At 37.7% G+C, this 15,104-nt stretch overlaps 1 protein-coding gene across 1 annotated transcript in view; it reads left to right on the forward strand.

Moving 5' to 3' along the window:
* Nucleotides 1-15,104, forward strand: part of TMEFF1 (transmembrane protein with EGF-like and two follistatin-like domains 1) — a gene marked incomplete at its 5' end in the record, with an annotated part of 104,240 nt that overhangs the window by 36,896 nt on the left and 52,240 nt on the right. Inside the window, one exon of the mRNA XM_006886973.1 lies at nt 13,931-14,060. Within this exon, the coding sequence (XP_006887035.1) occupies nt 13,931-14,060 (130 nt within the window). The remainder of the gene's footprint in view (nt 1-13,930; nt 14,061-15,104) is intronic.

A 15,104-nucleotide genomic window follows, 5' to 3' on the forward strand; every position in this document is an offset into this window, starting at 1 on the left:
ATAACAACAACAACAGGACTTTACTATCATTTTTTATCATCTTATTTAGAGCCAGAGTAGAGGCAAAGATGGTGAAATTTAGTTTCTTCTTTGGGCATGTTGCTAGCAGAAGCTATTCCTTGAAAGGGGACAGCATGCTTGGAAAGGAGGAGGGTCAGTGAAAGAAAGGAAGACCTTCAGTGAGATGGATGGCCATAGTAACTGTAACAATGGGCCCAAATGTGACAGAGATGATGAAGATGGCACAGGAGAGGACATATTCAGGTCTGTTCATAGGGTCGCTCTGCGTCTCAACGGCATCTAACAACAACAGAAAATCACAACTGGTAATAGATAGATATGTATATATTTGGTTTTTGTTTTGTTTTTAAACATATACCTAGGTATGCATAGCAGAGATTGCAAGGATGGTGTAGAACTGGGCAGTATTTTCTTCTGTTGCACATAGGGTAGCTGTGAGTTGAAGCCCACTGGATATATAACCTAATAGCAGTAGTGTATATGTGTAGTTGGGGAGATACTGATTGCTTTGAGGGATTGACACATGCAGTTGTGGGAGCTAACAAGTCTAAAACTTGTAGGTCAGACAGCAGGCTAGAGACTTCTGCATATCTGTGTCCTGTGACAGCTAATGGGAAGGGTTTGGAAATATGAGATGAAAGCAGGTTCTGCCAAAACACCTATATTTATTTCTATAATGTCAGGAAACAGACTACACACTAAGGAGTTCAGTAGATTGATTGTATTGTGGAAAGTGATTATATTGCATTGTGGAATTTCAACGAGTCTAATATTTGGCCAGGTCAAATACCTAGGAACCAAACCCTACCCAAGTTGACATCAGATTAACCATCAGAGTAGACTAGCTTAGTTTACCAGAGCACTAAAGTCTAAAATTAAAACCCAAAAGAGAAATGTGTTTCTTGTGTAGAAAGTAGATTGCTAGATTTCAGTCATGGTGTTGACTGAGGATGCTGATCCCTTAAGGCTCCACTATAAGATCTGAGCTCACTCACATAGCTTTTTGTGCAGCTTCTGATCCTTGCTGCCTGTTGAAGTATTTTTTTCCCCCATGTGGGTCTTTTTGTAGATCATCTCACATATAGCATGGAAGCTAGCTGTCCTAGAATGAGATGAAAAGTGGAGTAAGAAGAAATGGAATTTTTTCTTTGTATAAAATGCATCCTTTTCTGCGGTTTTGAAGATTTTTATTTTGAGTTCTAGCATTTGATTATGAAGTACTTAGGTATGTTGTTGTTATGTGCCATTGAGTTGCTTGCAACTCATAGCGACCCTGTATACAAGAACCCTAAACCCTGCTATGTCCTTTGCCAACCTTATTGTCTCTGACATATCTACTCCCATTACCCTAATTACTGAATCAATCCATCTCATCGAGGATCTTCCTCTCCTGTGCTGTCCATCCACACTCCCAAACATGATTTCCCTCTACAAGGACTGGTGGTCTCTCCTTGCAACATGCCCAAAGTATGTCAGACGAAGTTTCATAATCCTTGTCTCCAAGGAGCAGCACGGTCTCACCCTCTGCGGCACAAACCTGTTTGTTCTCCTAGCAGCCCATGGTATATTTAACAGCTCTGGCCAACTGACTGGAAGAGATCGATATTTGTTCCTATTCCAAAGAAAGGTGACCCAACAGAAAGTGGATGTTATTGAACAATTAATATCACATGCAAGCACGATTCTGCTGAAAATGATCTAAAAACAACTGGAGCAACATGTCAGCAGAGAACTGCCAGATGTGCAGGCTGGGTTTAGAAGAGGCCGTGGTAATAGGGATATTTTAGCTGGCGCAAGATGGATCTTGGCTGAAAGCAGAGTTACCAGAGGAATGTCTGTGTTTCATTGATTTTTCAAAGGCTTTCAACTGTATGGATCACAACAAACTGTGACTGACTCCGAGAAGAACTTAGGTATAGTTGGGTGCTTTTTGTTGTTTTTTATCTTGCTTGCAGCTGTCTGAGTTTCTTATAAATTCATGTAATTGACTTAATTTAGGAAATACTTGATAGTTATTTTAGAATTTTTTTCCTGCCTATTCTCTCTTTAATTTATGACTCCAGTGGCATATGGTAGACCTTTTTATATCCTCTTAGGTCCCTAAGGCTCTGCTTACTTTTTCCCCTTGACATTGGATAATGTTTACTGCTCTGTATCTGATTCACAAGCACTTTCTTCTATATTCTCCATTATGCCTAACTGGTGCGTTTTTAAGTTTGAGATCTTTTATTTGTAGAATTTATGGTTTCTACAAATAAAATTTGCAGAAACTATAAATTCTGCAAATAAATGCAGAGATTTCCTGTCTTTTCTTTCATTATAACATATTTTCTTTGAACATAAATAGTATTGATGTATTAAATTCTTTCCTGTTTTCTGGAAGATGTTGGGAGTAGTTTCTGTTGATTGTCTTTTATGAGAATGGATCGTGTTTTATATTTTCTTCATATTTTAGAGTGATTTATCTTTTGTTCTGTTCATTATGGTTATGTTTTAGTGTCTGGATTCTTTGATACTCCTTTGAATTTTTTTATTTTATATTTTTTTTTGTTGTTCTTGAAACTGTTAGATTGGCTGAAGTCAGATCACAGGTTCTGTTTCCCCAGTGATGAATAGAGCACAGATTATCTTTTTATTTTAATAAGATATTAATTTCATTTAGCCTGAGTTGGGGTGACTCTGTGGGATCTACCCACACATGATTTGAAGATCAGCCAGAAATTTAGTCAGAGTTTGTACAGAGAGTCTGAGATAATTTTTTCTGGTTCTCCCTTTCTTACTGTTTCAGTGGCTGTGGTTGCCCCGAATTTTATGCTTTTGTTTTTCAAGTCAGACTTACTTGGGGCTGTTATCCATTTCTAAATAAATGTCTTATGTATTGTCCTGCATTAAATGCTTAAATATAGAATCGTTGGACTAGTGAGATGCTTATGCATATAGATTAACATCCTCACCAATAACATTATATCAGAATGTCTTTTTCTCTTTAGTCTCTTGGCAGTGGATTTTGTCGGTTTTTAAATCTGTAACTTGTTAACAAACACTGTCTTAAAGTCAGGACTGACTCATAATTGACCTTCCAGCAAGGTTTTAGAAGCTATAAATTACATGGTAGGAGGTTATCTGTTTTTTTTTTCGGAGCGGCTAGTGAATTTGAACTGCCAAAGAGGAACCACTAGTGAATTCAAACTGCCAAAGAGGCTCAGGATGTCAGAAGCCTCGAGAACTGGTTTTTCTCTTCATTGAGTTAGCCCCTGTTGGATGCATGGTCGTCACCTGTCTTAACTGTGAACACATGTTCTTGCAAATAATCAACAACTGTGGGACCAGTATAAGAGAGTGCTTCTCACACTATGAGAGATGACGGTGCAGAGAGAGTGCAGACTGTGGCAGTGCTGTGTAGAGATTGTAGCAAGGTCTAACCAGAGGAACCTGGAGATGGAGCCTAAGAAAAGCTGACTTATAACTGCTCTGAGATAAAGTTTGCTGGATGATTGAGGAAGCCAGTGACTTCTTGAATTTTTACTGCTGAACCGAACCTGCCTACAATTTCACTGATTGAGGACTTGTGCCTTGTTAATCTGGTCTGGGACTACTGAACTTGAATTGTGTGATATTTTTTGCCTCTTCCACCCCTTGTCCTATTTCCCAATAAACCCCACCACTGTGAGTAAAGCCGCCGAGTCAACTTGCAATGAACAGTGGACCCAGTGATTGGTAGAAATAGGTTCAGAAATAGATGGAAGGGCCTGTCTGACCATAAAGCTATTTGTTTAGTCATATGGATATTATCAATGGGGACAGTTCCCCATTATGAAGTGGTAGAAATCAGATTCTGCCACTTCCATATTATCTGTTCCTTTAACACTCAACCTTTGCCATTTGCATTAACAGCAAACTCTCTGTCAACTATACGTATACACCAGGACTCCCAGTAACTCATGATAGGTGTGGAAAAAAGTATTGTATTTGATTACTGGAGAAATTGAAAATAGACTACATACTTGATCATTTTTATTATTTTCATGAATTAATATTTCATATATTCAAATATTCTATAATGTTTTCTTTTTATGGGTTGATATATGAAGATGTGTGTAGGTAGGTATATGTGTATACTTATAGGCAAACATATACTACATATGTTGTTGTTGTTGTTATATGCCGTCGAGTCGTTTCCAACTCATAGCGACCCTATATGCACAACAGCCCTAAACCCTGCTCTATCCTGCGCCAACCGCACTGCCTCTGACACACCCATCCCGATTACCCCAGTCACCGAATCAATCCATCTCATAGAGGGTCTCCCCCTCTTGCGCTGTCCCTCCACCCTCCCAAGCATGATGTCCCTCTCCAAGGACCCGTCCCTCCTGGCAACATGTCCAAAGTATGTCAGACGAAGCCCCAGAATCCTTGCCTCCAAGAAGTAGCTTGGGTTAATCCTCTCCAAGATGAATCTGTTTGTTTTCCTGGCAGTCCATGGTACATTCAGTACCCTTCTCCAGCACCACAGCTCAAAAGCATCCACTCTCCTTCTGTCCTCCCTAGTCATTGTCCAACTCTCTGATGCATAACAAGCGATTGCAAATACCATGGCCTGTATCAGGCGCATCTTAGTCTCCAGAGAGACACTGTTGCTCCTGAGTACCTTAGAGAGGTCCCTAACAGCAGACTTTCCCATCGCGATACGCTTTTTGATTTCCTGACTGCTGGTGCCAAGAGTGTTGACTGTGGAGCCGAGCAAACTGAAGCTGTGAACACTCTCAATCTCTTCGTCATCCATCCTGACGCTGCCAATTAGTCCAGTGGCAAGAATCTTTGTCTTCTTGACATTGAGCCTCAGTCCATACTGAAGGCTCCAGTCCTTGACCCTTCGCAGCAAGTGCATGAGGTCCTCCTCAGTTTCAGCAAGCAGGGTTGTGTCATCTGCATAATACCTTTTCAACATGTATGTAGAGCAGATTATCCGAGAGGCTGGGCTCTATGAGGAGAATTGTGGCATCAGGATTGGTGGAAGATCTATTAACAATCTCCGTTATGCAGATACTACATATACTATTCAAATATATATATATATATTATTGTACTAAGCATTGTTCTTGGAATTTTATGTCACTTAACCCATAAAGTCTCCAGAGAATGAGTCTATATTGTATGCACTGTTTTGATTTTTTTTTTTTTTAAATTTTTTTAAGAGTGTGTGTGTACCGTCAAATTGGATCTGACTGGTTCAGGAGGAGATTGCCTTTCCTTCTCTAGCAGAGCATCTGGTGGATTCAAACTGCTTACCTCTGAGATGGCAGTATGTTTTGATGTTTTTAGGAATAGAAGTCTCTGCCCATGGTAAACAGCTTGAATTGTACAACACAACATAAAATATAATGAGCAGTGTCTTCCACCTTCCAGTTATTCTTGGAGGCAGCATCGATTAGTAACTTCATGAATTTTCATCCAGAATTATTCTTTCTGTAAAAAATTATGGATTTTTAGTCCTTTTTAAAGTACATAACTTACTGAATACCATTTTTTCTTTTTCAGTTAATTTAGACTACCAATATAATTTTCTATTTTAAGGAAATTTTCCTGTTATTCTCCTTTCTATTTTTTAATTAAAAGGAAGTGTTAAAATTCATTTATCTGTTTTGGTCTTTATAGTTTTGCTTTTTCTTTATTCGTAGAAGGTTTATCCCTATAACTCCAAGATTATAAGTCTTGTTTGACCTTTGTAGCGTATTTAAACAGGAAAAAAAATTCTCATGATCTACCTGAATCTCTTACAGTCTTTCTTTGTGGCAAAGCAGAAGAGGAACATGAAAGTTAGGAATTGAGATCAATGGGCATTTACCCAGTGCTTGCTTTGTGCTAGATCCTAGGCTATATGGTGAGGATAAAAAATGTTTAAAGACAGCTTCTTTACCTTATAGGAGTGAACTGCCTGAGGCCTCACAGGTGCTTTGATCTGCAGCTGAGCTAACTTTTCTTCTATCCCCACTTGTCCTCTTATAAGTCTGTTCAAGTTAGACTCAGGCTATTGTTAGCATAAAAACAATGACCCAGGGTGCCCATTAGACACCCCTTTGCTGGATGCCTGAGCACTATCTCTCAGAGCATTTTAGAAAGTGCTATGATTTAGCACGCTTTTAGGTCCAGTGAAAGCTTTTAGGAACACAGTTTAAATGTATTTTAACAGATAACAGGATTTCAAATAAAAGAATATTTTCCCCCATCTGCTAATAGGAGTTATTGTATCTTGCCACATATATAAAAATAGCTAGTTTTCTTAATTCTCTGCAAAAATTATATAAATACTACATCTTCCACTTGGAATTTGGGTAACATACAATAAGATTTTTCTTCTGCTTTTTTCCCCTTTTGTTCTGTCTGTCTGCAGTTCCCTGGACTATGTGTCTCCTATTCAGTTAATCACTGACTGCACTGGTCTCTCTGGATACCATGACCTCTTATGAAAGGATTCTGATTACCACTTTTCAGATGGGAAAAATGGAAGTGGTGCTAGCCCATAGACACATGGGTGCTGGGCCCAGGATTTGAATTTTAGCCTTCAGGCCTCCAAGTCCGAGTGACAAGCATGTTGTTCACAGGGTTGTGAAGGTAGTTACATGAGATAGAAGAGCATTGAAAGTTGAAGTTGTAGCACAGAGCTTGAAAAAAAGAAATCCTCAACTCTATCAAATTTAATACCTCCTCCTAAAGAAAGATTTCATTTTTATATACATAAATTGGTCATTTTAACTATTTTTAAGTTCCTCTGTTTCCATTGAACAACAATAACTCTCCATTTCTCCCTCCTCTTAACCTCTATTAATCACTTATAGACTTTGTCATGATGTATTTGCCTAGTCTAGCTATTTTATAAAGTGAATACTTTCTTTTAAAATAACTAATATATAATTCACATTCCATTTTTTTTAGAGACATGGATAATGTCGCGCATATAAACATATATTGTGAAGAAGAAAGAAAAGCATTTTATAATAATATGTATTTAATAATATAAATGAAATAATTAGAATATGATAGCCAGATACTTAAAATGAGTATTTAAATTTAAAAAAAATTAGGGGTAAAAATAGATTTTAAGTGATTGCATAAAAACAAAAAAAAGGTAGGGTTGATACTAGATTAAAAACTAGTATTAAAGCAGAATTATTTATATTGATAGGTCTTTTTATAGTTCCTGCATGAATGTTCAGAAGTGAGGTACTTATAAATCTTTGTTGTGTGGAACTGACCTTTATATCTAGCATTCTTGGAATTAAATTGCTGAATGACAGCAGTGTTTCTCTGTCATTATAATTTGCCATAAATCTGAACTGACACAATAGTAACTGGTTGCTTCTTAGTTTATCATTGTGACAACCAAAAATAATTCCACAGGGCCATCCTAGGAGGTAAATACTGACATTTTTGCAGGCACTGCATTAACTAATCATTACAGTGTTTCTGACCTAAGCCATGGTGTTTTTCCAGTCCCCACATACTCTTGGGTAAGTAATAAGTAAATAAGAAAATTACTATTTCTTTTAGTAAATAATGAAGATGGAAGAATAATTATGTTGCCTTTGAATGGTGAAGAATATGGAATGTACTATGGACTATCAGAAGAACAAAGAATTCTGTTTTGAAAGTATAGTAAGGATATTTCTTGAAAGCACCAGACCTCAAAGGCATCAGTTCTTCTGTCATCCCTAGTTATTGTCCAGCTTTCTGATGCATAGCAGGTAATTGCAAAGACCATGACCTATATCAGGCACACCTTAGTCTCCAGAGTGACATCATTGCTTTTCATCGCTCTGGAGAGGTCCTTGACAGCAGATTTTCCCAGTGCAATTTATCTCTTGATTTCCTGGCTGCTGTACCAAGAGTGCTGATTGTGAAGCGAAGTAAACTGAAGCTATTAACAATCTCAGTCTCTTCACTATCATGATGCTACCAGTCAGCCCAGTGGTGAAAATCTGTTTTCTTGATGTTGAGTTTTACTCCATATTGAAGGCTGCAGTCCTTGACCTTCTGCAGGAGGTGCTTCAGGTCCTCCTCAGTTTCTGCAAGCAGGGTGTGTCATCTGCATAATGCAGATTGTTGATGAGTCTTCCTCCAATCCTGATGCCACATTCCTCTTCCTAGAGCTGAGCCTCCCGAATGATCTGTTCTGCATATAGATTGAAAAGGTATGAAGATAGGACTCTGGCATACCCCCTTTCCAATTTTGAACTATGCAGTGTTTTTTCATTCTGTTCTGACGACTGCCTCCTGGTCCAAGTATAGGTTTCACATAAGCAAAATCAAATGTTCTGGGATGCCTGTTTTTCTCATAGCCACAGTTTGTTGTGATCCACATAGTCAAATATCTTTGCATAGTCAAGGAAACAAAGATACACATTCCTCCAGTACTCTCTGCTTTTCAGCCAAGATCAATCTAACATTAGCTGTAATATCTCTAGTACCACAGCCTCTTTTAAACCCAGCTTGCACATGTGTTGATGTGCTGTTCCTATTGTTTTTGGATAGTTTGGCTATAAAATACTTTATTGTTCTTGAAGGTGCCGTTGAGGCAAGTATGACCCATAGTGACCCTATGAAGAATAGAGGTGAGGTGCCATCCTCACCATCTCTGAAGAACTTGAGCCCATTCTTGCAGTCACTGTGTCAGTCTGTCTGGTTGAAGGTCTTCCTCTCTTTCTTTATTAGAAAATACTTTGTTAGAAGCTATTTAACTAGTGCTTGATATATATATATATGATATGCTTGCATATTTATGCTTTTTGAAGTAAATCTGACTACATTATAAAAAAGTAGATAAAGGGTAAAAGTTAAGCCTTGCTCATTACAAAAATTTGAGAGAAACAGAACATTTTTCAACAGAAAACATGCCATCAGGGGGATGTGAATTGAAATTCCTATTCAGACCTGTAAGAATGTTGAAAATGTCAAGTTCAGAATACTGTGTTTTTGATGATGTGAAGCAGCTGAAAGACATGGTGGATATGCAAAGTTCGCCACCAGCATTTTGGATTACTGTTTGGCAGTTTATTCTGAAATCTAGAAATTCAGCGAAAATATGTATATGTGTATATCTGTCTATGAGTATGCACATGGTCACTTTAACACATACTGGATGTTCGTAATAGCAATATTTAGAAGAACCTCAAACGGGAAACAACCGAACAGTTCATATACTATAAAACAAATAAATGAATGGTGTTATATTTAAATAGCAGAATATGTACAGCAGTGAGAATGGAACTGCTTTTTATAACAACATAAATGAATCCCCAAATAATACTGATTGAAATTAGAATTCATAAGATTGTATGTAGGATTTTGTTTACATGAAGGTCATAAATAGGCTCAGCCAATTTCATATGTTGGAAATCAAGACTTTAGATTTTTGTTAAAGGAGACTACTTAGGGTATTATTAATGTTCTGTATATTGACCTGGGTGATGGGTGTGTGTGGGCTGACTTTGTGGAAAATTACTTGAGCTGAATTCATATTGTTTTTGTAATTTATAAATATATACTTCAGTAAAGTGTTAAAAGTGACCTCGCACTGGAGAGCATTCTGCTAAGTGAACTTACTCAGTTCTATAAGGACAAATACTGTATAAAACCATTATTATAGAAATAAATAACTAGTACAACATGTGTGAGGATCTAAGGTGAGGAGTGTTGGGAACAGGGGTGAGAATAGGTGGTCGGGTGGGTAATTATAGGGTTGCACATTTTGGTGGATGGAGGGAGGGGTGGATAAAGGAAATGGGAAAGATCTGGTGTGAAAAAAATGTATACAAACTTTGTTAAGTAAACTAGCATAAAAGAAAAATGTTACTAAAACAACAAAAACCATAGTGGACTGAGGGAGAGAGGTGGAAGAAAATGTGCAAACAATGAATGAATGAAACCCCAACTTTTCTGTAAACTTTCATTAAAATCACAATAAAAATTTTTTTAAAAACTTCCTTGCTTGAATATAGTGGGCTGAATGGTGCCTCCAAGATATCAATATATCCTCATCCCTGGAATTTCTAAACGTTATCTGACCCTAGTTTTCACAGATTTGATTAATTTAAGGATTTTGAGAGGAGCTGATCCTGAATTATCTGGGTGGACCTACACGCTAAGGCCACACAATTGTCCTTTTAAGAGAGAGGTAGAAGAAGATACTGTACACACAAGGTGATTGTGGACAGAGAGACTGAAATGATGTGTCAGTAAGGACGGTCAGTAATTGACAGAAGCTAGAAGAAGCAAGGAATGGATTCTTCTGGATCTTCGAATGGTAGTGAAGCCCTGACAGTCAGTGCTTTGATTTCAGCCCAGTGATACTACTGCTGAATTTATAGCCTTGGAAATTGTGAGAGAATATATTTCTAATGCTTGAAACCTTCAGTTTTGTGATAATTTGTCATAGCAGCCACCTGAAGCTAATATGATTGAATGACAGTTCGTTCATAAAATGATTTTAAAGTCTATGAATTGAATTGTATGGGTTTTCACTTGTGATTAAAGATAAAATTATTCTTGTATTTATGGAGTAAATTCCATTTCATCATGCTATATTTAACACGTTGCCGCACACTTTTAAGTTGACGACTGTGCTAAGAAACACATTTTGCTGTCATTTGCAGCAACGTGCTAATAAAAATACGTACCTCCTTTTCAGCTGAGGACAGATTATATAGATTATAGTCTGTCTAAAAAATAGCATAGGACATAGGGGCACAGGCCATAAGCATATCCCTGAAAGGGTCAGAGGGAGCAAGAATAGCACAACCCCTCACTGCCCCACAGTAGAAAATAGTCAAAGAGCCCATACCCCAGCCCCATGGTCCCTCTAGAACCATACTAACAGCAAGAAGTTTATTTGGTACCAACAATGGGTTTTATTAGAGAAGGAAGTTGGAGAGTGGTAGAGACAAAGAATGTCACCCAAAACAAGTTCAGGTTTTAGCACAAGTTCCAAGGCACAATTCTTCAATTGTGGTCCAAGTTCTGGTTTCAGCTCAGCAGTCAAATCCAAATCAGTCAACAGGGTTTACCTCCAAGCAAACAAGCATCCAGCAAGTCATAAGTCAGCTTCTCCTTCAAGCATCTGGCAAGAACTTAAAACAGATTTTAACTGTGGTCTTTATCTCAGGGCTCCTCTGCTTACAGCTTGTCCTAGTTTCTGTACAGCGTTCCCTCAGTTTCTCCAAAACCATCACCAGCATCTTGCCAGCAGTGTCTGCTCCAGTCTCTATCAAGTCTTGCCACGCTGTGTGTAAAAATGCACTTTCTCTAGCCTTGTCCTACAGCTGTTGATGATTTGTAAGACCATGTGTCTGCAGTTAAGATAGCTGGAGAACAGAGAGGGCTAATTATAATGGCTAAAAAAAAAAGCCAGCTTCTAGGGTAACCCCACAAGTCATGTACCTAGGATAGGATAAAGTGACTCATGTTGAGGCTGATCTGAGCCCATTGAGTGGTCTAGTTAGGGCTTAAGAGAGAGATGATGGTACTCATACTAGGATTCCGTGGTTGCCGTACACAGAACAATAATATCTGAAAAATGGCTAAATGCTGCACTGAAGGGAGATTTTTTTTGCTCCTCAAAGCATGTTTGATAATTTCTGAATATACCTTTGTCAACGTATATTTATTTATAGTGTCAAAAAAGAAGATATTTTTTCTGAGAACTATAGATAGTAAAGCACTTTGTTGTTGTTGTTATGTGCTGTCCATTTGCTTGCGGACTCATAGCGACCCTGAAACCGGCTCTATCCTGTGCCAACTTTATTGTCTTTGACACACCTACCCTCATTACCCCAGTCACTACATGGGCTTCATCTCTTTCTCCTTCCCTGCACCCTTCCAAGCATAATGTCCCTCTCCAAGGTCCGATCCCTCCTTGCAACGTGCTCAAAGTATATCAGACAAAGCTTGAGAATCCTTGCTTCCAAGGAGCAGGCCAGCTTCACCTTCTTGAAAAAGCACTGTATATAAGCATAATTAATAAGGATGATATTAATGATCTTTCCCCTTTGCTCAAGAATTTCCAATAGTTCTTATTCTCTAGTGAATGAAGCGCAGGTTCTTTGGCAGGATATTTAAAAAACAACACAAAGCAAAAAATGGTTGTGACTTGTCTCCTGCTTACCTTTCCATCTTCATCTTACACGCTCTTCTTTATAATCCCTTTTATACCAAGTAGTTTTAGGATTCTGTTTCTGAGTATGAACATGCTTTAAAGTCTACGTATATTTTAGAGCAATAGAAGAGTGTCAGGAATAGGCAATCAAAATGACTTGAATAACTGCCTCCTTCAACAGTTGCCAACTTTGCCACTCGACTGGAAGAGTGAGATGGAACCCTATTACTATTATTCAACATTTTCATCAAAGATTCAGTAGAAGAGTCCTTGTCAAAAGCAAGAACATGCAGAACAGGATTTCATATTCTCAGGGATTCCTGGAGCTGTGGAAGCATGAATTGTTGAAGCTGTTGCCCTGAGATAATCTTTAAATCGTAAACCAAAAAACACGACTGAGAGTATTCTTGAAACCATATAATTACACAGCTCGAAAGAATGTCTGATATCCATCTGAAGCATTGGTGGTTGTTGGTTTTGTTTTTTTTTTAAATGGTCTATAGGGGATCAAATTCATAACAATGGCTTGATAGATTAGATAGGACCCTTGGGAAAAAGAAGATGAGAACGTTTGTATAACTTGAAGAATAGAATCAATGCTGTTGAATTGTACTTTTAGAAATTATTGAATTGAAAGAGCTCTGGTGGTCTAGTGGCAAGAAGCTGTGCTGCAATCCCAAAGGCATACAGTTCGATTCCACCTGATATTCCACTGAAAAGGAGCGGCAATATCCTCTTAGGCCAGTTGGATCCATCTTGACGGTACACAAGAAAAACAACACAAAAATTATTGATCTATATTTAACTGTATATATTCTTAACAGCAACAACGAATAAAATTTTTTATGTCTACCCATGTTTATATACTTAGCAGTTTTCAACATGCAGGTTCAGTGCTACTTGTTAAAACCTGTGTTACTGCTCTCCTCCTCCCTTTCCTCCCTTAACACACACAGACATTAATTTCTATTTATCCTTCTAGGCTTGGATCACAGTTTACCTTTTTTATTTTTGAGAAGACTTTTAAAAATATATTCCCCTTTGCACTAATAGATATTGGGTATTGTACTAATAGATATTTTGCTCTTGTTGTTATGTGCTGTTGAGTTGGAACTGACAGAGTTGACCCTTCAGTTGGTTTTCAGAGGCTATAAATTGCATGAGAGGAGATCTTTCTTCCATGGAGCAGCTGGTGGATTTGAACCATGTGTTATTGGTTGGTGGGAAATGCTGTATTACCATTTAGCTACCACAGCTCCCTGCTAATAGGCATTTTACAATTAGATTGATTTGGTACAAGTTGAGCTTCAGAATTTATCTTCCTACCTGTTTTTGTCTGTTCAACAAGATTGTAAATCGTGTCTTATATTTATTTCTGTCTTCTATAACATTTATCTTGAGACTTTACATTCTAGGGTTATTGACTATAGGAATTTGAAAGTAATAAAAGGATTTTATGTAAGTAAAACTCTTCACGAATACTGCTTAGAATTTTACCTTATGTTTTACTGGGTCTTCATGGTAGGCAAACGAAGTAGATAGGAATTATAATTCTCATTTCTATGGCTAGCTGATAGTTATTTTGATTATGATGTGCAAAAATGTGTGAGAAAGTAAAGTAGCAAAACTCTTCTGTTTTTAAACCAAAGAAAAGAAAAAACTGTTCTGTAGTAGAATACTGTGACATTGCATTCATGAATGTGAAATACAGCATTAATATTCATGCTTAGTTTTGAGAATTTATTTTTGTTTCTTTTGCAGTGCCATACAAATTACATTCCTGTCTGTGGATCAAATGGGGACACTTATCAAAATGAATGCTTTCTCAGAAGGGCTGCTTGTAAGCACCAAAGAGAGATAACAGTAGTAGCAAGAGGACCATGCTATTCTGGTATGTGTATGATATTCTTCTGAATAAACATTAAAAATGGTTTCAGTGTATTTCCTTAAAGGAAATTTGCAGCAACACTTCCGTTTCCCCAGAGAAAACCGTTGTTTGATTTTGTGGTGATTGTGAAGAGAATGGATATTGTTAAATATCAGCTTGAGTCCTCCTGTGTATAACAGAAGAAAACACTTTTGGGTTCTGCTCTGTCTTCACAATTGTTGCCTTGTTTGAGTCCACTGTTAGAGCTGCTCTGTCTTGTTGTGGCTCTTCCTTATTGCTGTCCCTTTGCTTAACAAGCATGATGCCCTTCTCCAGGTACTGTCCCTTCCTGATAACATGTTCAAAGCATGTAAGACAGAGCCTCACTATTCTTGCTTCTGTTCTTAGAAGCATCTTTCCTCTGAGTCAGATTAGGTTTTCATACTGACAGTTCACATGGTATTTGTTATTCTTTGCCAATGTTCAAAGACTTCAGATCTTTGATTTTGCTTATTTGTTGTCCATCTTTCTCCTGCATATGAGGCAATTAAAACTACCATAGCTTGGATCAGACACATACTGGTTCTCAAAGTGACATCTTTGCATCTTAATTCCTTAAAAAGGTCTTTTGCAGCATATTTTCGTGTAGCTCTTATTTTATCCTTTTTAGTTTGCTTGGTTTTTTTTTTAATTCCTGATGGGCTTTTACTTTGTTCCTTGTCAGTGTGTTTTTAAGGTTTAATACCTTTTGTGTGTTAACCTTTTACCTTTATATATTAAATAAGAAAGAAGCAGCTACCTACTGTAGAGATATTATTGAGCTGAAGACAGCTCAGGAGAAATAGGTTGTCTATTCTGAAGAAGCATAAGGCTTGAATTTTTTCCCCCCTCACTTCTTTTGATTGTGGAACAGACCACCAACTACTCATATGCAAATTCAAGCTAAAGCTGAGGAAAATTAAACCAAATCCGAGGCAACCAAAATATGACTTTGAGTCTATCCCACCTGAATTTCAGAACCATCTCAGGAACAGATTTGAGGCTTTGAACACTAATGAACGAAGGCCA

The sequence above is a fragment of the Elephantulus edwardii genome, unplaced genomic scaffold, assembly GCF_000299155.1.
Source record: "Elephantulus edwardii isolate Elephantulus edwardi_28Jun2011 unplaced genomic scaffold, EleEdw1.0 scaffold00052, whole genome shotgun sequence".
Classification (NCBI taxonomy): Eukaryota; Metazoa; Chordata; class Mammalia; order Macroscelidea; family Macroscelididae; genus Elephantulus; species Elephantulus edwardii.